Source organism: Thrips palmi, unplaced genomic scaffold, assembly GCF_012932325.1.
Source record: "Thrips palmi isolate BJ-2018 unplaced genomic scaffold, TpBJ-2018v1 HiC_scaffold_1, whole genome shotgun sequence".
Classification (NCBI taxonomy): Eukaryota; Metazoa; Arthropoda; class Insecta; order Thysanoptera; family Thripidae; genus Thrips; species Thrips palmi.
In genome coordinates, this window is record NW_023144620.1 from 5,016,745 (window position 1) to 5,037,655 (window position 20,911).

Consider the following 20,911-nt stretch of genomic DNA (forward strand, 5'->3'; position numbering starts at 1 on the left):
CCTTCGCCACTTTGTCGTGCACAGCAATCAGAGCGCGCCCGCTCCGGCTAGCGTTTAAATACATAACTAAATAAAAACAACTCAAAATTGCTTTTGTTGGCAGTGGCGTGGGGTCGTTTCCCCGGGCGGCGGCGAAACGCCCTCGTTGCGCATGTGCTCCGGCAATTGGCAGTTCGTTATTCGTTATTCGCAGTGCGGCGACAAACACCATTACTGCGGCGAAAGCGCTTCCGCGTTATTCGCACTCAGCTTCGCGCAGCATCGCGCAGCATCGCCCCGCTTTGGCGCGCTTTCTTCGCGACAGGGCGTCGCTCCGAGGAGGAAAGGGAGGGGGGGGGGCGATGCTGTCGATAAATATAGGAGGGGGCGAGATTCGCTGTGATAACGAGGCCACCTTGCCGTGGACAGACAGACAGACAGACAGTGATGCTGCAGGACTTGTCATGCAGCACCGTGAGTGCAGCCCCGTTCTTTTCCTGGCGGAACAAAGCAGGTGTCGATGTGTGAGTTATGCTTCCCCCGCCCCGCGGGAGGCGTGCGACGTGACGTCATGCAGGGCGCGTGCCCCGCACTCCGATGAGTGGACCGGCATGGCGGTCCTCGCCTTGGTCCTCGCCGCCACGGAGGGAAGGCACGCGTCCTTTCCTCCGCGGGCGCGGACGCGGCGGACGCCAAGGCTCCGTCCCGTTCGGCCGGGTTTCCTGGTGCCGCCGAGCCGAGCGCGGCGAGCGGCAAACCCTGGGTTCAATTGCAGTGGAGCCGCGACACCACCACACTGCACCACCCCGCCTTGGCGCGCCTCGGCGGCACGCCTCGCCTTGGACTGGCCGATTCGCCGAGTGACGTCACGCCCATAAATTATCATGGACTGTCGTTTGACACTCGCCGCAGTGCCGCAGTCGTCGTCACCTCATCCCTTGTCCGGCCAACCACTTGCCGCGTCGCTTTTGCAGTGCCCCGCCCAGGCGCGCAGTGGATTCGCCAGAAGACGGGTGGAGGCGGTCAGAAAACTGGACGCGTCCTCCGCACTCCTCGAATCGAGTTTAGAAGAACCTTCTGAACTTCCTGGGTGCCGAAATTATGAGCTTAGCCGCCCCGAAGGTCCTCTAGTTCAAAAGAACATCACTGCCCTGCGCTGTGTCGAAGGCTCGGCCCGGCCAGTGCTCGGGCAGAATCAGAGAACATCTTCCAGTGCCTCTTCCTTTTGCCTACACTCCGCCACGCCACGCTACGAGCCGAACAGGCACGGCCAGGCCACGGCAGCGGAGCGAGCATGTCGAGCTGTGTCGCTCAATGCTTATCCGCCTCTCTCATCTCTGTCATAATCTGCTTCTCTGTCTCTCTCGCTCTCCTCGACTTGGCACACCTGCCCTTCCGTCCTGCACCGCGGCGGCAGCCAGGCAGGCGCGTCTCGGTGATCAGTCTGCGGTTGCGAAATTATTGCAATGTTTATGCAGAGGTTTGATTTATTCGAAGCCGTTCCTCGTACGCGGCATCGCCTGGCATCGAGTAGGGAACTCGCAGACGGTGGGACGTGTTCGTGAAACGCCGCGTGCGCAGTTTGAGTCGTCAGAGACCTTAACGCGTGTTGTCGGGCGCAGCGTTCAGCGTTTCGGCGAGAAGGCCGCGGGCTGGCCGGGCCTGGGCCTCGGCCTCCACGACGCCGACCTGGAGTCCGCTGGAGACGCTCTGCGGGGCTCGCTTCACAGGAAACGCCACTGTGAAGTAGCCACCGCACCGCGTTCACGTCAGCGTCCCGGCCGGGTCACTCCGATCCTCTTCGGCGGTGTTCCTCGGAAGAGAAGAGGCGTGGTGTACGAAAGTGCCCCGTGAGCTCACGGCCCACGGCGCTGGCCGCGCTGCCACCCAATGCCCTGGCCGTGTCCAACCATGACCTCACCCGGACTCACGGAGCGGCCGCGCCCTCGCGCTTCATCAACAGCGCAGGCCGTCAGGCCGTCAGGCCGACCCAGACGTAACGTGTCGGCGCAGGGGCGTGTCGTTTCGCCGGGCCACCGCGGCCTCCGCGCGACCCACCGACCTTGACTTTGAAGCTCGAAGAAAGCCCCGTCAATTTCACGGGCCGTGGACCCCGGCAGCGGGCACTGCGGCTGGCCCTCTCTCCGCCAGAGCGGACCGACTTTCCAGCCGGGACTCCCACCTCAGCACGCGTGCCTTGATCAAGTTAGGCGGCGGCCTCCGCACCTCGGCGCCGACGCGCTCGCAATTGGCCAAAATAGACTAGATTGGCGATACGGGTGGCCGCGCGGCCCCGGCCGGGAGATGGTCGTGTACATATTTCGCTTAAATTCAATAACCTCGGCGACAGTTATGTACGGAGCTAGTGTAGGCCGGTCCCGCGCGTCCCGGGTGGCGCCGTGCCCGGCCGTGCCCGGCCGCCACGCTCTAGCCCGCCAACGAGGCTGAACTGGCTCCAACGCGCTCCAACGCGCTCCAACGCCCAGCCCACCAATCACAGCGAACGCCGCCCGCCCCGCGGTCTCCCCCTCCTTCCGTCTTTCTCGCTCATTTTTCTCTCCTTCCCGTTTTGTGTTTGCGAGCAGGATCGGATACCGCGCCAAATCTCGTAAAGCAAATTTCAAACGCGGCCCGAACTGCTCCTCCTGGCGTTTCCGCCCTATTTTTATTCGTCTCGCGAGCCGGGCGTTTGAAGTGGACGTGGAAAAGTGGAGCAGAAGACGCGAGACGCCGCTGCCTGTGTTTCGCGCTCTTAAAAATCTCGGGTCTTTGCTTGTGTTGCGGCCTTGCTGGCCTTGCGGCCTTGCTGCCTTGCGGGTGGCCAGGGCTGGCGCCGCCGCGCCGCCGCCGCCGTGTCCTTGATTTTACTGCTCGCCTCGGCCGCTCGGCTCGGCTCGGCTTTCAGACGGGATGGCTAGAGGCTAGGTCCGGCGGCCGGCTGGCGAATCGAAGGCATGGAGCTGTTAAAATAACCCCCGTGTGCACTCAAAACGCGCTGCGAGGCGCGCGATACGCGGGGTGCGATTTGGACTTTGTAGTTTGTCGACGCGCACCCGCGGCGTGCCTCCGCGCGCGCCACGCCCCGCCCCGCCCACGCGCCCCTGATTACCACGGACACTCGTTTACGACCTGGCCGCGTCGAGCCGCGCCGCGCCGCGCGGTGGCTGGCCGAGCGCACGGACCGAGAATAGAACCCCTTTGCAACATTCTGGAGTGCCGGGGCGTCGACGGCGTCCTCGGGGCCGGCGACGCGTCCTTGGCGACCTCCAATCAGCATAGGCCTTTGGCCTTTGTCGGAACCGGCTGGACGTGATGACGACGACGGCCTTGACCGCCATCAGCGCCACCGGATTTTGGCACACGTCTGGCTGCGATTTTTCGTGGATTCCGAGGTTTAGGGAGTCTGATCCGTTTGCCGCGACACAGAGAGAGAGCCACAGCGAGGCCTGTGCCCGCCCCGCCCCGCAACCCCCGGAGGCAGGCCACGCACTAAAAATCTGAGTACGGGGCGGGGCGGGGCGGGCACTCTGTGCTTTCCTGACTGAGGCTGAAATACCTCGGGATGGGCCTCTAGATTAGATTAGGGGCTGCGCCGCTGTGCTGGTGCGGTGCGCTGCATGCCGGCTGCTGCTACGCTGCCAGCCGCGCTGCCCGGCCAGTGTAGGGGCTTTACATATGAATGGATGGGGCTGACAGCGCGGGGATGCGCGTCTCTGGTCTCGGTCACAGCGTCACGGACTCCGTCACGGAGGACGTGACAGAGACGGGCAGGAAGCGGCCTCGCGTCCCCGCCTTGGTGTCTCAGCAGCAGCCGGGTGAAGTGTTCGACTTTTGGGTCGCTCAGGGGGAACTGTACGCCCTCGAGGCCGTTGGGTCAGCATCGCCAAGCGACCGTCCGAGGAAGGCGCCAAGACGTTTCCAAGAGTCGCTGTCTCTCTCGCACCCGCACAGGCCGTCCCCTTAGTGCGACGGAGACAGCGCCGCCTGCAGGGAAGTGCAGTAGTGCAGTGGCCCTCAGGCTGACTGATGTCCCTCGCCGACCCCGCGCCTGACCCGCGGCCGCGTGGCCGCGCGGCTGCTGCCGAGTGACTCACCCTCCGTCTCTGTCGCACTCTAACGGAGGGAGTCGTGAGAGGGACAGGGACGGAGCGACGAAGCGACGCCCCTGAATCGCTTGCCGCCGGCCGGTGGCGCCAACACATGAGCGTATTGACGCCACTCCGCCCATTCACTTGACTGACATCAGCCTCCAAATGGCTACTTCGCCCCCGCGCCCCGCCCCGAATTGATTGGGCCTTGCGCCTTTTGGCACTGCCTGTACCCGCGGTGCCGGCAGTGATAGCGGCCGCACGCACCTGACTGTACCACTGTCGCCCGTCGCTAATCTTGGCGGAGGCCGCAGATGGCGAGATAGCGGAGCATGTGGGTGGCGGCAATAGCGCGGCGCGCGCGGATTCGGGGGAACCCAGGGAAACGCCTGGTGAGTTGGCAACCCGCACGCACCCGTGCCTCGCGGCGGCCTACCCGCCAGGCTGGCTTCTGGTTCGATGACTTCTTTGTGGCCGAATGGAATCGGAGGAGACGTGCCCGGGCGGGCTGAGTCAGCCTGGCTGTTTTCGAGTGTCGCGAGTGCCAACCTGGTTTCCGGGTGTGCCTCACCCAATGAGAGTCACGCGGCCAGCGACTCGAAGTCGGTGCGGCAGCGGCCAGGATGACATCAGCTCACGGCTCAGTGAGATTCGAAGCAAAAGCTGCGTATTTTCAGTCGATACGACCAAATACTGAAAACGAACGCGGGAAAAGACTCCGACTTTTGGCATCCTCCTTTTTTCGCAGTGTGCCAATGCTTCTGACGGCCGTGCGAATATCACAGTGGCACTGCAATAATGAATGTCACACGACAGCCCTGATGCCCCGCAGAGCCTGACTCGGCCTGACTGGGAACCCCGAACCCTGAATGAACCCCGAACCCCGCGGCGCGGGGACAGGCCAAGACCGCCAGGACGTAACGCTTCTGGTGCTTCCCCGTGGTCAAGTGTAGGGTGGCGGTTTTGCATGGTGGGGACGCGGGAGGGGGGGGGGGGCACCGCGTTGGCCGCGCTAGAGGAGGGGCTTACCGGCGGGGCGCGGCGGGGCGGGGCGGGGGGGCCGCTGGGCTCGGCGAGGCGCGCGGCGCGGCGGCGAGGCCCCAGCAGGAGCGCGCCCGGCCAGGCCAGGCCCAGGCCCATCCGCAGTCCGGACGCGACCGCGGGCGACGACGGACCCTCCGGAGGATCCGATCTCATTGTTCCGAACACCCCCCCGAACCGGTCCGAACCGATCCGAACTACCCGGCAGTGGGCACCGCGCCGCGCGGCGTGTGTGCGTGTGTGCGTGCGCGCGTTGGAAGTGCAGTGAGAGGGTCTGTCAGGGCCCGCGGCCAGCGGCGGACAGGCAAGGACCACTACCGACAACCCCTCTCCGAGTGTGTGTGTGTGTGTGTGTGTCTGCGTGCGCTTGTGTGTGTATGTGCAAGGATTTCTCAGGCAAGCAAAGGTGTCACATAAAGGCAAGTATTACAAAGATAAAGGGCGTTCCATGTCCTTAAAATTAGTGACGAAGTGAGCCGCCGCAGTGGAGTGGCAGTGTCCGCGTGCGTGCATCCGTGCCAGTGTAGGTGCCGCTTGTTCTCGTTCGCTTCGAGGCGAGTCGGGCGAGTCGTTGCCGCCGCCTGCTCGAATTACATCTCTCGAGTGACATCTGCGTTTGTTGCTCTTCTCGTTTCGCTCCTCATTTTTCTCCTTTTCCCGGCGCCTTGTTTTCTTTATTATCTTTGTTATTCGCCGGCCCGAGTTTATTATTAAGATTGATCGCGGGAGTGGCGGGGCGCGGCGGGGCGGGGCGGGGCGTGGCGGGGCGGGGCGGGGCGGGGCGTGGCGGGGCGGGGCGGGGCGGGGCGGGGCGGGGCGGCCGGCCGCGCTGGTGACCGAGTTGGAGGGAAGGCGACGAGTGTCGATGCCGTCGAAGCCGTGTCCAAGTTAAGAGATTGATGGGCGACCCGGACCGCGGTCCGCGACTCCGAGACTCCGCCGCCCCGACGCCATAACGCAATTAGGCGGCCGGCCGGACGGGCTGGGCCGGCTTGTTGTTCCTTATTTACGGGTCCGAGTAGTCCGGGTAGCTGCAGAAAAGTCACACGCTCCGCAAAGCAGTGTGCCTCCGCCCCGCCCCGCCACTGTACCAAGGTGTACACTGGTCGAACCGCCGCGCCGTTTTTATTTTCCGCGTCGTGATCCCTGACCGGGCTGACCGGCCGGGCTGACTGGGCAGATAGCCCCTGGGATGGCCGCTCCGTCCGTTCGCGCTTGCTTGCCCCTGATTGGGGTGCGAGAGGCAGAGGCCGGGGAGGAGGAGATGAGCGGTGCCGAGCCGCAGGCCCCAGGCCGCTCGGCCCCCAGGGGGTTGTGCGTTGACCTCACAGAGGCCGTCATGGTTGCCCTGCCGTTTGAGGTTCTGGGGAATTAGAGCGCCTCGCGTGCTCTGCTCATGTTTAATGCGGATTCGGAATGCTGGCCGACGGCGGCCCCCGCGGCGCGCTCTAGGATCAAGCGGCTCGCCGTCGAGGAGCACGCCGTCGACCGCCGTCGCCGAGCACCGGGACACGCCGCCTGCGAGGTAGGCTGCCCGCGCGCAGCCCTGTCGGCGTGCGGCCTACCTGGCGGGCGTCTGCCTCGGCGTCCGCGTGGGCCACCCTGTAGACGTCGCCGTCGGGGAGTCAGAGCCCCGCGCGGCTGGCCCCGGGACCACTTCCGCGGGGCGTGCGCGATCCCCGACGGATCAGCTCGAGTCTCATTCGTATGGGTTGGCGTGCGGACAACGGTGTGAGGAGCGCGGTGCCGTTTTCGGCTTTTCGGCCGCGCTCTGGGCCCTCTCGTCTGGGCGTGGGCGCGCCGGAGACTTCTACGCCGTGCCTCCACGCCGCGCCGCGGGGCCCTCACGCATGCCGTCTAGTCGGCCTGTGCCTGGTGTCGCAGGCAGCGCGTTGGCTGGCTTGGCTGCCAGCCTCGGCGGCCCGGCCCGGCCCGGCCCGCCCTGACGTGCGGCCGTTGCCGTTGCCTTTCCCCGAGGGTCCGAAGGCGGGGCGGGGCTCTGCGCGTTTAATGTGCGACTTTTCTATTTGGAGAGGAGCGCGAGCGCGAAACAGAATACAGCGCAATCTCAAAGGCAAAGGCGGTTGGCCCGGGCCGGGCCGGGCCGGGCCATCGGGCTGCTTGCGGTGGCGGCACGAGCGGGACGCCCTCCGCCTCAAAGTCTTGGACTGCCGATAAATAACACCTTGCTTTCTTGCGGCTGCCTTGTGTGAGCGTGTGTGAGTGTGCGTGAGTGCGTCAGTGTGGCAGTGCGACGGAGAGGGCGTGTCGGTGAGTGAGATGGACTGCCCTTTTGCAGAGGTCTGAGTGCGGACGGCCGCTTGTTCCGCCAATGAGGATGGAGACCTAGTGAGCGCGCGAGTGTGTGAGTGTGCGTCGGTGCGATCCCGGAGACGTCGTCGCCCTTCGAACTTGGCCGCCACTTGAGCGAACTTTGATCCCGGGCGAGCCCCTGCACCGCCCTGCACCGCATGGCGGCCCTACGCGCGGCGCGCACGCACCGCGTGCTGCTGCTGGTGCTGCTGCACGCCCTCGTCGGCCACGTCGTGACGCAAGGTAAGCCTCGTGCTGGTGGGCGGGGAAGCCCTCCGCGCGAGCCAACCTGTACAGTGTGGCGGGGCCAACCTTTCATTGATGTGCGTTGGCCTTGGCTGCCTTGGAGCAGATAGCGCCTCGGACTTTCGCCAGGGCTCACGTCAGTGTACGAGCACCGCGGGTACACCCCAGCAGAGCGGTCCCACACTGTCATTCGTCGCTGTCTCCCTCGCTGCCCTTCGGAACGCCCCCCGAGTGGGAGAGTGACAGCGACGAGAGCCTTGTTCGGCTGCAGGCCGACTGGCCAGTGACGGCGCCTCGACCTGTGGCTGCCCCGACGCATTGCCTGCCGGGGCCCCACGCCCCGCCACGCCCCGCCACGCCCCGCCACGCCCCGCCACGCCCCGCCACGCCCCGCCACGCCCCGCCACGCCCCGCCACGCCCCACTCGCCCCGCCACGCCCCGCCACGCCCCGCCACGCCCCGCCACGCCCCGCCACGCCCCGCCACGCCCCGCCACGCCCCGCCACGCCCCGCCACGCCCCACTCGGCCCCCGCGGGGGCGTTTCGCCCGTTTCGCCTTTCAGAAGGGGCGGATCGGGTGGAACTAACCCCACTCAACGCTACACACCACACCGTCGTCGCGCTGTTTAGACCCCCGCTTTGAAACCGGGCCCCGCCGCCTTGCCCGCCGTGCCCGCCGCGCGCCAGTGCCGGCATTGGGTAGACTTGCGCCTCGCGTCGCTCCTGTTCATGAGCAGCGAGCATGGTCCTCCTACCTGCCGTGGGAGTGGTGACTACCGGGAGCGCACCTATACGCCGCTCAGGGTAGTCGCGCCCCTCCCCACCTTCACCGTCGCATTATTGGTGTAGTGACACAGTAGCCGGACATAGCTATTCCTGGCGCTAGTCATAATGCTCGTGACGAACTGCAACCAACTCCGCTACACCCTCCCCCCTCTCCTCCCGGGGAAAGGGAAGGGGGTACGCCTCCGTCTGGGCGTTGCAGCTCAGGCGCGTAATATTTTCAGGTGGCGTTGCGTCAGCGATAAGCTGTAACGCACGCCAGCTCGGCTGTCTCTGATTTGCAAAAAATAGAGAGTGCGTCGGCTTCGATTTTTCCCGTGCATTATTTGCAGCAAGTGGCGTATTCATTTTGTTTGTTGTTGTTTTTTCGAGTGGCACCGCTGTCGGTCACTGCATCCCAGTGGGCCAATTTGATTAGCGACAGCCTATCGACCGCCGAGTGCAGCATTCGGCACTCGGATCGCACGATCAAGGGCGTTGCAGCGTCGCGCGGCCCGCCCGGTGTCCGAGGTGGATTTTCGCAGAGTCTCCATTATTTTCACCGCCTTTCCTTTATACGCAGAACGAGAGCCGCCTTTGAGAAGCGCCATTCGACACTGGCCTGCCTAGATGGGTGCAGTCTGGCGCACCGTGCCTTTCCTTTGTCAGGATTGTCGACGTTTCGTGTTATTCTATGAGGTTTTTTCCGCGCATCATTAGAAGCAAAATAAAAATAACTTTTCGGTAATTTTTAAAAACTGTTAACTTTAAATCAGCAGTCCGCTAATTAGATCAAAACGGTAAATGTGCAGAAATCGACGTTTGGCCTGACTTTAGGCAGCCACTGCGTCTAATCTAAGGCGGCTAATCGTTCTCCCTCAACGAGTGGGTACTCTTTGGGCCTTCCTTTAGAACACCTTTGTTACGGAGTGCGATTATCCACCTTAGTTTGGGAGCGGTATTGCAGCAAAGTTTGTCAAAACGGTAACAAATGTGTAGAAATCGTGGTTTGGCCTGACTTTAGGCAGCCACTGCGTCTAATCTAAGGCGGCTAATCGTTCTCCCTCAACGAGTGGGTACTCTTTGGGCCTTCTTTTAGAACACCTTTGTTACGGAGTGCGATTATCCACCTTAGTTTGGGAGCGGTATTGCAGCAAAGTTTGTCAAAACGGTAACAAATGTGTAGAAATCGTGGTTTGGCCTGACTTTAGGCAGCCACTGCGTCTAAATCTAAGGCGGCTAATCGTTCTCCCTCAACGAGTGGGTACTCTTTGGGCCTTCCTTTAGAACACCTTTGTTACGGAGTGCGATTAGCCGCCTTAGTTTGAGAGCTGTATTGCAGCAAAGTTTGTCAAAGCGGTAACAAATGTGTAGAAATACTGGCCATGTCTGACTTATTATTTTTCCTGGTGGATTTCCTGGCGGCCAAATTCCGTCTGGTCGCCCATGTCTCCAAGTCTCGCGTTTCGAATGCCTGGTTGTCGGCGGGCCTCACGTTCGCGTCGGTTGGCGGTTCGCGCCGCGCCGCCGGCGGACATCTGCGAAATCTCGCAGCGCGGCGCAGCGCTCCCTTCCTCCCTTCGCGGTCATTTGCCGCCGGGTATGCGCCGCTTCTCGGAAGCGCGACCGGACGCGGCCAGGCGGGGTGCGGCGGGGCGCGGCGGGGGGACGACGCGGACTGGGTGCGCTGTGTTTCGCCCATTGTCGCTCGAGAGATAAGCGCGTGCCGTTTTATTGATTGACTTTAATTCGCGGTCGCGGGGTTATCCGGGACGCCGACCAGGCCTTCTTCGTGTTGGCCGCGACACCGGCGCGGCGGCACGGCGTTTGATGGTTAGGGCGCCCTGCTGCCCTGTCGCAACATGGGTGCTGTTGAACTCTTATCCGCGGGTTGCGCCCCGACCGCGGGGCGGCCGCGATGGCCTTGGGACTCCTTTACTCCTAATTTGCCCGCCGACATGAGATTACCGGATCGGCCGCCACCCCGAACATGGCCGATTCGGCATAACTTTCGATGTCGCTGTCAAGGTGGTCGCGTCGCTCAGCCAATCAGGTTTGTTCGCTTCGGCGTGCATGCTGGGCCGGGCAGCAGGGCTTCTCTCGCTGTGCTGTCGGTGCTCCCAGACTATCGAGTGTCTTATTTTGTCGCCGCCGACACGTCTGACCGCACCACGGCGACCACCTCCGGCCCGGCGGCCAGGCCCTCCTCCAAGGTCCCCGCCGTCCCTCACCCCGACGGGGCCCCGCCGTCGCGGAGGCCCACTGCAAGCAGCAAGCGCCACCGGACACGGCATGGCGGCGGCGGCGCGTCGAGCGTGGACGACATTCCCATCTGTCGCCGAGCTGAGCTACCCCGACTCTGCGACACTGCCAAGGGCTCGCCGTTTCGTTCTCGGGGTTTCGTCTTCACTCGTCCGCCAGTCTCGTTACTCGTTACCCTCCTTCACAATGCGGCCTGCTCCCTGACCGCGTCGCCGCGTCGCCGCGTCACCCGGGCGAGGGCACACTTGAGCTCTTCGCGCAATTTTTACGAGGTGGCGCTGCAGTGGTGGGGCCGGTGGGGCCCGGCAGGCAGGCCCCTCTGGGCCCGCTCGGTCGTGGGCCGCCGGGCCACCGCCTTGCCGCTGATAAGTCGTCCTTGGGTACACTTGCAACAGGCGGCGGAGCCCGAGGCGCAGCGGCGCAGCCCGGCAGCGGTAATGTCGCCGCCTGAAGATGGCGCCGCGAGCGACTTTGACTCACTGAGCACACTACACTCACATCACTCTCACACACACAAGTGCAGTCCCTAAATGCAGTGCTTGCCGCCGGGTTGGCTCTGCCCCGGCCCGGCTGGCTAATCCTCCCCGCTTGTCTGCTGTTGGTCCGCGTGGTGTTCACTTGATTCAGCAAGTATGCCCCTTCGCCCTGCCCACCTTCGCCCCGCGCCCCGTTTGGGCAGCTGTCGTGGGGCCCGCGGGGGTGGGGGTTTCCTTTTGTGCCTCCCCCCCCCTGAACCGAACCGCCTTTTATTGGACGTGGACGACTTTCATTGCCGCCAGGGCGCGCCAGGGCCTTTTGTGCACGCGGGTTCTATTCGCGTTCGGGAAGTAATTTTATGAAATCGACTTGGGTGGTGGGGGGGCTGTGGGCTCGGATCGCTCGGATCGCTTGGATGGGGTGCATGGGTTGGCCCTATCTAGGCGCAGACGCCGCGCTCGCCGCGCTCGCGGGGAAGCCCGTAATCCGTCGCTTTGCCCTGCCTTGCCTGCGGCGCTGCTGCCTGTCTCTTTCTTTTTATTTATCAAAGGCGGTGGTGGGGAATCGGGGCAACCGGGGGCACCGCCGCCGTGGCCATCCGCTACCTGGTTGAGTGATGGTTCGGAGCCGCCGTGCCGCGCCACGCGCCTCGCGCCGCGTGTTTAGGGCGGCGTCCCCCCCCCCTCCCCCGCCCCCTCCCCGGCAAGGACGACAAGGCGACGCCGCGGCGACGCACTCGAACGCAGTCGGGGCGACGCAGGGTAGCAAGGCGAAGCATAGTGCAGGAATAGAATTTAAGGCCCACAGCCTTCCGTGCCACGTCGCATTGCCTGCTTTGGCGTGGCCGTGCTTTGCCGTCGGGGCCTCCGCCCCGCCCCGCCTCTCCAACCGCGAGCCGCGAGCCTCGTCTAGCTTGATATATACTTTCCATACGATATTGTCCCGCCGCCCTTGCCGGCCTTGCCTCTCTCTAGCCCCCGACCCTTCCGTTCGAATGGGGTCGCGAGGTCTTCTTCCTTGGATTCCGGGGAGCCGTTCCGTCGCTCTGTCTCTCTCGCACCGCAAGGGGACGCCCCGTGAGTGCGACGGAGAGAGAGAGAGCGCGACGAAACTGAATCAGCGGGCCGGGGTTCGAATGCCGCCGCAGTTTTAATTGCCGTCGTGTTGGTATTGGAGCTGCCTAGGCTTGGGCTGTGCTCTAGGCTGTCGTTCGCACACATTGCAACGGCTGTTTGTTTATCCCGGGCCCATTCCATTTATCGCCAGAGTAAGTCCGCGGGCCTGCGCGCGGGGCGGGCAGGGCGGCCAGCCTGCTTCGCCGTCGTAGCCGTCGTCGCCCAGTAGTGCCAACTTTACGAGGCGACTAGAGGAGGCCGGGCGCACTGTGCCGTGTGCTGTCAGTCACTCCGCCATCGCGGCGGCGGTGCCAGTGCCAGTGCCCCGTCGCTGAAAGGAAAGAAAAGCCAGACACGTTTTAAAATGCACGCCTCCAAAGTGTTTAGGGCCTCACTTTTGTCAGAGTCCGCTGCGCGCGGACATCGCGCACATGGTTTTTCTTCCTTCCATTTTTAGGCGTCGGTGTGGCCCCGGGCTGGCTGGCTGGCTGGCCTGACTGACAGCAACACCACTGATTTCGTAATGCTGGACGTGTACGCCCCGTGGGGCGGTGAGGATGTGCTCGCCCGATGTTCCAACACAAGCAACCCCGCGGCAGTTCCTCCCCGATCCATTACTTCGCGTTCCGCCTCTGTCGCTGCACTGTAAGCGTGCCGCGGGAGGCGGCTGCGATAGCGATGACGTTCCGCAGCCCGGCGAGGAACTCGGACGGCGAGAGGCGGGAGGATAGGAGGAGTGCCTCAGTGCCTGCCGTGTGCGCCTCGCAGCAACATTGTACGCCATCAAGACGGTCAAAGGCGTAGTGGAGCGTGGCAGGCCGGCCGGGGGGGGGGGGGCCTCTCCATGAGCGCATCACCGCGCCAGACGGCCGGCCGGCGCGCCGCCGTTGGATGACCCTCGGCGGCATCATATCGCGATGTGTCTGTATTTATGCAAGTGTCTGGACTGCGACGAGGCGTGGCCGGCCGGCCGGCGGCCCGGCATGCAGTGCAAAGGGAGCACGCCGAGGACGCCTAGCAGGGCAGGGTGCAGGGACAGCGCAGCGCGCCGATGTTCGCTGTCGGGAATGTTTACCCCGTTTGCCGTTCTAGCCTCGCCCCGGGGTGCGCCGTCGCGGCCGTGCCGGCCGTCCCGGTGCCACTGTGCCTCCTCAAAGCACGGGGGGTGCGTTCGCCGTTCGCTCGAACGGCGGTTCGCGCCTCCTCGCGCACGTGCAACAGAGAGCACATCGGGCCCAGCCGGTTGAAAATAGGAGGCCTTCGGACCTTTCCGTCAGTCCTGTCCTGCCCGTACCCCTCCCTTCCCCCTCCACTTGTCCCTGCTGCCCTTTAGTGCCGCGGTGCCGCGATGCATCCCGCATGAGAACAAATCAGCGTGACGAGACGCCGTGATGGCTTGTTGATGGGCTATGGGTACGGCCAGTACGGTGCGGCCAGTACGCCGTGCGGTGCGGCCCTCCGCCTCGCCTCGCCGTCCGTGCCGCGAGCGCGCTTACCTCTCCCGCACCGCCCCCCTCGCCCGGCGTCGGTAGCCGAGGGGGCCGAGGGGGGGAGTGAAGGGGGTCTCTCGGATGCCATAGTGCACTGCTCCCGGCGAGGCGATGCGAATTGGATCCGCGGACGTGGCGGGCGCGGCGGGGCGCGTCGTGTCCTTGGCGGCGGCCAGGGACTGGGGCCTGGGGACTGGGAGAGTAACGACGATTTGAGCGTCCCGTCCGCATTGCGAAGAGGCGGCGGTGCGAAACCCGCCGTCACGGCGCCGATTCAATGCCCAAATTTTGGACGTTTTGGCGGCGAGGGGCGAGGACTGGGGACAGGGCCGCGGGTGTCGAACTAAACGCGCCAGCGACGCGTCGCTCTGAACGATGCGGCGGCCGCGCTGGGCCGCGCGCATTTAGGCAGCGGGCCGTGCCGGGCAGATGACTTATCTCTCTAGCAAGCTTTTACTCGGCCGGCCTTTTTACGTCCAACTGTTTTTATTCATGGCTGCCTTTCGGCCGGTCATCCCATTAAAAAGAGATCGCGGCGCGTCGCTGCCTTCCGCCGTGGTTCCGCGCGCCGCCGCCGCCAAGCAGTACCCGAAGCAGCACGGCGTGGTGCCCGAGGCGGCCAGAGGCGGCCCGAGGCCCCGAGGCCGGAAGGACGCGCCGCCGAGGTCCGCGCCGTGCCTCGCTGTCGCCTAGCCTAATGCGACGCCACGCGCCGCCGCCTCGCCGTCGACACCATCGCCGTCCCCAGTGTTCCGTGACGCCCAAGGACCGCCAAGGACCGCCGCCGAAAAGGGTTGGCCAAAAAGCGCGGCCCAGCCAGTGGCTCGGCCGAAACAGACAAGGCGCGTCCAGGTGCGCCGTGTTACGTGTTTTACGGACGACGCGGACGTACGTGCAGTGCAGGGGGCCGCCGTCGACAGTCCCGAGCGAACGCGGCCGCCTTGGTCGTACCGCCACTGCAGTGCACCACACCGGCTGCAGACGTTTTTCATTTCTCCGGATTCGCTCCGGGTGCGTGCGCGGCGGCTTCTGGGCGGTGGTCTGCCCGTCTCCGCGGCGGCCTGCATGGCCTGCACCGGGACGCGGCGCGGCGGGCGGTCCTGACACGGTGCTGCCGATGCGCCGCACCGTTCTGGAAAGGCCCGAAAGGCCCGCCTCGCTCGCTCGGTTAGCTGGGCTTTGTGAACACTTTTTCCGCGTCTCGGCAGTCACAATCCCAATCCCGCTATGGACGCGGCGTTTCGCGCCGCCAGCGCCCTCCTGGCTCCTTTTCGCCGCGGAGGCGCAGACCACCGTGTTTTTTGTTTTCTCTCATTTCTTCCTTTTGTTGCGCCGCTCTAGTCCTTCGCTGTCACTGTCTAGTCCGGCCGGGCCGGCCGTCGATGGAGCGGCACGGCGGTGATGACGCCGCTTTTCATCGCCCTCGTCCGCTAGCTCTCGTCCGCGGATGCCATGCCGTGCCGCGCGGGGCGGGGCGGGGCGGGGCGGGGCGTTAGCGAGCAGCTCGCGTGTTTAGAGAAGCTCGCGTCGCGGGGCAGAGCAGAGCGCGAACTGTTTGGTCAGCAGCAGGCGGGCAGGCCGTCGGCAGGGCGGCAGGGCCAGGGCCTCGGCCAGGGCCTTCGCGAGGAACACTGTGCCTGTAACGAGATGACCTCACCCTCCCCGCCGCGCCGCGCCGCGCCGAGCCGCGTCCTTCCTGGGAACTAAAACTCGCGCTGGCCCTCGGCAGACCCGCGTAACTGCGGCTGGAGCCCCGCGACATGCGCGGCTAGGCGGCCCGCGTTGACGAAAATGTGACATTTGGCCCGGCGCGCTAATGGCTGTGGCGCCGCGTCACTTTTACAGCGCCGAAAACATGAACATGGCGGCAGTAAAATAGGAATAGCGCAGCGGCGCGGCGACAATGAGCCGGAAGAAAATACTTTGCTGCACCGCGCCGTGTCGACGTTTCGACGTTTCGTTTCGGCTGCCTGTCCGCGCTCCGCGGTCGTCCCGGCTTTTTGGCCTCCCGGCCCCCCGGCGCCGAGGCGGCCACCGGGAACACGACGGCACACTGCCATGCTGCGCCGCGTGCGAATTTGTTCAGGCTCTCGAGCGTTTATTTACGCGGCGATTCCAATGCGGCAATGCGGCGGCCAATGGCTCTCGGTGTGGGTGTCTGGACGCGCGGCTGGCTGGCGGACTAGCTGGCCGATGGTCATGACGTCAGCAACGGCGGGGCCCTTCGCAGAGTGGCCGACGAGAGCTTGAAGGCTGCCTTCGGGCCTTCGGGCCTTCGGACGGAATGTGCCTGAGGAGGCCCGCCAGGCCGTCGTGGTGCTAGGCCGGCTAGGCCGCCGACGGCGCCCGCGCGTGGGTTCCCGGCCGTTCCCGGCGGCCTGCCGAGCGTCACAGCACCCGGCACCAAGGCGGCGATACTCGACTCGCCGGCCGGGCGGGGAGGGGGAGGGGCGTCGGGCGTGGACGGCGTTCCGATCCATCAAACGCCTCAGCGAAATCCATGCCGGCGCCGCTCGCGCTTCTAGCCACTCGAAAATAGCGCGGCCCCGCGGCGCATGTTCATGTTCGCGGTAGTGCTGAATAGAAAGATCCTTGGAGCTTGCCTTCACGCACTGCCTTTGTGGCAGGCTGGGCCCGGCCGGCCAGCGGGGTGTCTGACAGTGTCTCGCGCTGCGCAGGTGGACAGGACCAAGACAGGGCCTCCTAACAAAGGCGTTTTTCGGGGCAAGCGACCCTTCACGTCTGGAAGCAGCGCAGGCCGCGTTACCCTACCCACGCCCCTGCCCGCGGTTCGCGATGCCCCGCCTGCGGCGTCGGCGACGACACCGGTCCGCCGATGAATGGCGGTGCCGAGCCGCGCCGAGCCCGGCCTAATTGTCGCAACGATCGGTAATGGCCTTTCTATGCATCGCGCCCCGCGGTTCGGCGCCAATGTCGCCGACGCGCCCTCCCTCCACGGCGGGGCCCCCCTCCACGGCGGGGCCCAGCGGCAGCAGGTTAAGCCCGTCGTGAACGCAGATGCACTCGTTAGAGGCTGCAGGCGGGCGGCGGGGCGGCCCGGCGGTGCGTGACGGAGGCCCTAATGGGGGTCTTGGTCTCGCTCGTCTCGCTCGCGCTGATTGAGCGCAGTATTGCGTTACGTGCTGCCGCCTCCTCGATGAACGCCGTGCCGACGGCCGCGCTGAACGCCGAACCGGGGCGCCACTTGGTGCTGGAGGGGAGGCTGCCGCCTGCACTGCCTGCGGCTGCCGAGCGGAGGGGGAGTACCGGGTAGGACATACCCCGCGCCCGAGCCACTCCACGTGATTGGCGCGTGGCCGGGGTATTGACAGGACGTTTTTGCGGGGTTGCAGGCTTGTGTCTGCGCCCCACCCCCACTCCTCCCCTTGGCGCGGCCCACTGCCCTGCTGCGATTTGGAGGACGCCCAGGACGCCACAACAAGCCTGAGCCGATTTACTCCCGCGCATTTTTCGCGCTGCCGCTCGGCCGCGTCCCATCCACCCCCTCCCCTCCCCGGGGGACTCGCCGCGACTGTGGCCCGGCCGTGGCGAGCCGGGCCCAAACTTCCAACACAACATCCCGTGATAATGAGAAACGTAATTCCTATTGATTGAGCAACTTTTATATCGCGCGGCTGCCCCGGCCGACACGGCTGACGCGGGGAAAAGAGATTATCGATTTTTTTCAAAATTAGTTGGCGGTAACGGCATTTAGCCTGTTTTCCCGGGCCAGTGTAGTAAAAACCCGTCGAGGTCAAGGGTTTATATTGGTTCGCTGCGGTTTGCTGTTTTTGTTTCCGGATACCTCGCCATTCGGAATGTGGAGACCGAAAAGCGGCCCGCCGGTGCTCCGCACCCCTCCTCACCCTACCTGCCTAATCCACCGACCCTGCGGCAGGGCTTCCACAGTGGTTGAGCCCCTCGCCGTTCGGAGAGGAGATGGCTAGTGGGTCACGGTGGCGGACTCTGGGGCACAACACCGGCCAAAAGTAAAAGTGAAAAGACTGCTGTCCGTCGGCGCACGCGCGCACGCGTCGGTCGCTTCATAGTCGCTGCACAGGCGAGGCTACAGAGCGACAGTACTCGCCGCGACCGTGGCGAGCCCTTATCACGCCGATGTGCGGCCATCAAGCCGATAGCCTGCCGGCCAAATGGATTTGCCGTGTCGCCAGCGCGGCCTGCGCGGCCAGCGGACACGGGGCTGGACTCCGGGACGGGCACCGAGACGGCCAACGGGGACCTGGGGCGGAGCGGACTCCGGGACTCTGTCGGCGCGCTCGTCGCCGAGGCCGCGGAGCCCCTGCGGCTGCCGGCAGGCCGTCCCGTCGAGCGTGCGCGCGCCGCGGGCAGGCCTACCCACTGTCTCGCAGGGGCTACGGTGGCTGGCGCGCCGGTGCGGCGCGCACGCTGTAGCGGCACGCTCTACCGGCACACTGTAGCGGCACGCTCTACAGTGGCACGCGGCACGCGGCGTCGACATTGTCCGGCTGCCTCCCTTGATTAGCGACTCGGCAACTAATCTTTGCTCTTTCTGTTTGCAGGTAAATATTGGCCGGTTTCCGCCGCAAAGCGTGCGTGCTTGGTGAGTCCGCTACCGCCAGGGCTAGCACTAGGTTCGCTCCGCCTAGGACTAGGACTCCACCCCCGACCTTGTCAACCTCCCCGCGACGCTGCAGAACGCAGCGCGACGCGCGGGTCGCCGAAAATTGGTCCTGGAAATCATGATTGATGACCTGACTCTCTCTCTCTCTTTCTCTTTCTGTCTCTCTCGCCGCTCGGCGCCCCCTCTCGTCCGTTCCGGCAAGGAGAAGCGGTCGGGCTCTCCGGCGAGTCCCCAGAAGCAGTGCAGTACACTGATTCCCAGGAGACGTTTTCGTCGCTCTGTCTCTCTCGCACTCATGGGGCGTCCCGTAAAGGTGCGAGAGAGACAGAGTGAATCCAACGCGACGATTGTTGGCCCGATATAGCGGCTGCACTTTCTCCGAGTGCGACGCGTTCAACGAGAGCACCTCCACTGATTAGGCGCCTGTCTCTCTCGCTCTCGTACTCGAGTGCAGGGTGCAGCGGGAAGAGGAAAACTCGCAGTGCATTGACCGGCCGTGTGTGCAGCGACACGTGCCGAGAGGTCCCTCCCTATCACAGAGCAGCGAGTACACGCCGAGTGCACTCTGCGAGAATATATTTCGCCACGTTTTGCAAGCAGGCCAGCCCTCCGAACGGTTTTCGAATGAGACTCGAACCAACGTACGCACGGGCACGGGGACTCGCGGGAAATGAAACCCTTTGGCTCCATCTTCGCGTCCACAGTGGCTCCATCCTCGCGTCGCTACGCGCTCATCGGCGCGGGAAAACACGCACCGTGTGTGCCTTTCGTTCCCGCACGTGATTTTTCTGCATACGGAACACGCCGCTTTACGCAAACATTCTCGTGACAGTGAACCTGCCCGTCACCGGCGCGGATAAGATAAGCCATCTCTCTCGCGCGCTCTCCGTCACTCTCGCTGACGGCACGGCCCGGCCCGGCACGTGCGAATAGGATGGGTTGGGATTGGCCCGGCCAGGCCGGCGAAGGCTTGCCGCCGTATTTGCACGACGCGGTTCAACAGACACACAAGGCATTTCTCTTAGAGGGGCCTTGTGGGGTCGCGTCAGAGCGGGCTCACTTTGTCGTAGAAACTGCTACATTTAGGAGACACTGAGGAGACTTCTGAAAAGTCTCTGCATACGGGATATGCAAGGAGGGGGTGGGGTTAGTTTGGTGACGTCATCGTCATTGGTGGTTGGGGGGAACAGTCTTACAATGCGCAGTGATTGCTGCGGCCGCCTCTCCGAGAGCGCTCGCTGCTCCGGGAGATGTTTGGCGGCTGCTCGCTGCTGGGCATCTAGTGGGCTCCCAGTCATTGGACTCTTCCGCGGAGCCCCGAACCAGGGTGCCGTCATGCTGTCCGCCGAGTCGGCAGCGTTTCGCCTTTTGTCCGCCTGATTCCGCCTGATGGTTTCGTCGCTCTGTCTCTCTCACACTCATAGGGCGTTGTGGGAGTGCGAGAGAGACAGAGAGCGATCTTTGGGATCAGTCGGCAGCTGCCCGTACCGACAGTGGCGTTGACCCGCCCGGTGGGAGGCACGTGTTGTTCGTTAGAGCGGCAAAAAAAATAAATCTGCAAAACAGCTGCGCGATGTACAGAGGAACGTGAAAGGTGCGGGAATGTGGTGCCCGAAAAAAATTGGGATGGCTCGCAAACGGTTTACCGAGGATATGGCCGGCGGAGTGGACGCGCGGAGAGGACGCCAAACCTAGTTTGGCTCGGGTGAGATTGCCTGGCGTCCCGGTAGCGTATCGGAGCGCGTCGACGCGTCGGGGTGGCGCTGATTTTTGTCAGGGGGGGCTAGGGGCTAGGGCCAGTTGAGGAAGCCAGGACTTGACGAGCCGCAGTCGGAATTTGGGACTTGACTGTTTTGCCTCCGTATCGCGGCCCCTTCATTGCCACTGCCATGCCGGCCGGCCCCCATAGGTGGCCAGCTGCCCCTTCCCCCTCCTGGCCCCCTAGCGCCCGCAGGCGGCAGACAATCGAATTATTATTAGCGGCCTCAGTCGAACCGACCAACAAGCCCGTGGTGCGGGGGGCGTGGTGCTGCCGGTCCGATCGGCTGCCGATGCCCCGTTCAAGATCGACAGAGAAAGAGGGAGACGCTGCGCCAGCGAGAATGAGAAGGCGGAGCGGATTATCCGCGCCTTGTGTCGGCTGGCTTGTCGATTCACGGATGACAGCGGGGATGACGGGCAGGCAGCGGGTGTGCCCTGCAGCGCGCTCATTCCCAGTCTTTTTCGTCGCTCTGTCTCTCTCCCACCCCTACGCGACGCTTTATGAATGTGAGAGAGACAGCGACGAAAACGACTCTTATCTCCGGAGCAGTCTGCAGGCGCGTGCCAGAGTCTGTCGCAGGACTGAGTGGGTTTGTCTTCGCTTCCTCCTCGGACGAGACAGACTTTGCTGCAGCGCTTTTGCGAAGGGGACGCCCTGGAATCCCCCGCCTGTTCCGGTGCAGCGTTTGAAAACCGCGCAGGGTGGGGCTTGCTGGAAGATGACAGCGCGGCCGAGTGACCACGTGACCACGCGCAGGCACCCACGCGGGCCCC

At 64.5% G+C, this 20,911-nt stretch overlaps 1 protein-coding gene across 2 annotated transcripts in view; it reads left to right on the forward strand.

The window, feature by feature from the left end:
* The window catches only part of LOC117645234 (basement membrane-specific heparan sulfate proteoglycan core protein-like), a 110,967-nt gene that overhangs the window by 46,947 nt on the left and 43,109 nt on the right, over positions 1–20,911 (forward strand). Inside the window, exon 1 of one of the 2 annotated variants that reach the window (XM_034385293.1) lies at positions 7,297–7,664. The exons of the other annotated variant lie outside the window; for it this stretch is intronic. Coding sequence (XP_034241184.1) covers positions 7,580–7,664 — 85 coding nt within the window. The 5' untranslated portion in view covers positions 7,297–7,579. Of the gene's footprint in view, positions 1–7,296; positions 7,665–20,911 lie in introns of those variants that run through there. 2 annotated transcript variants of the gene reach the window in all.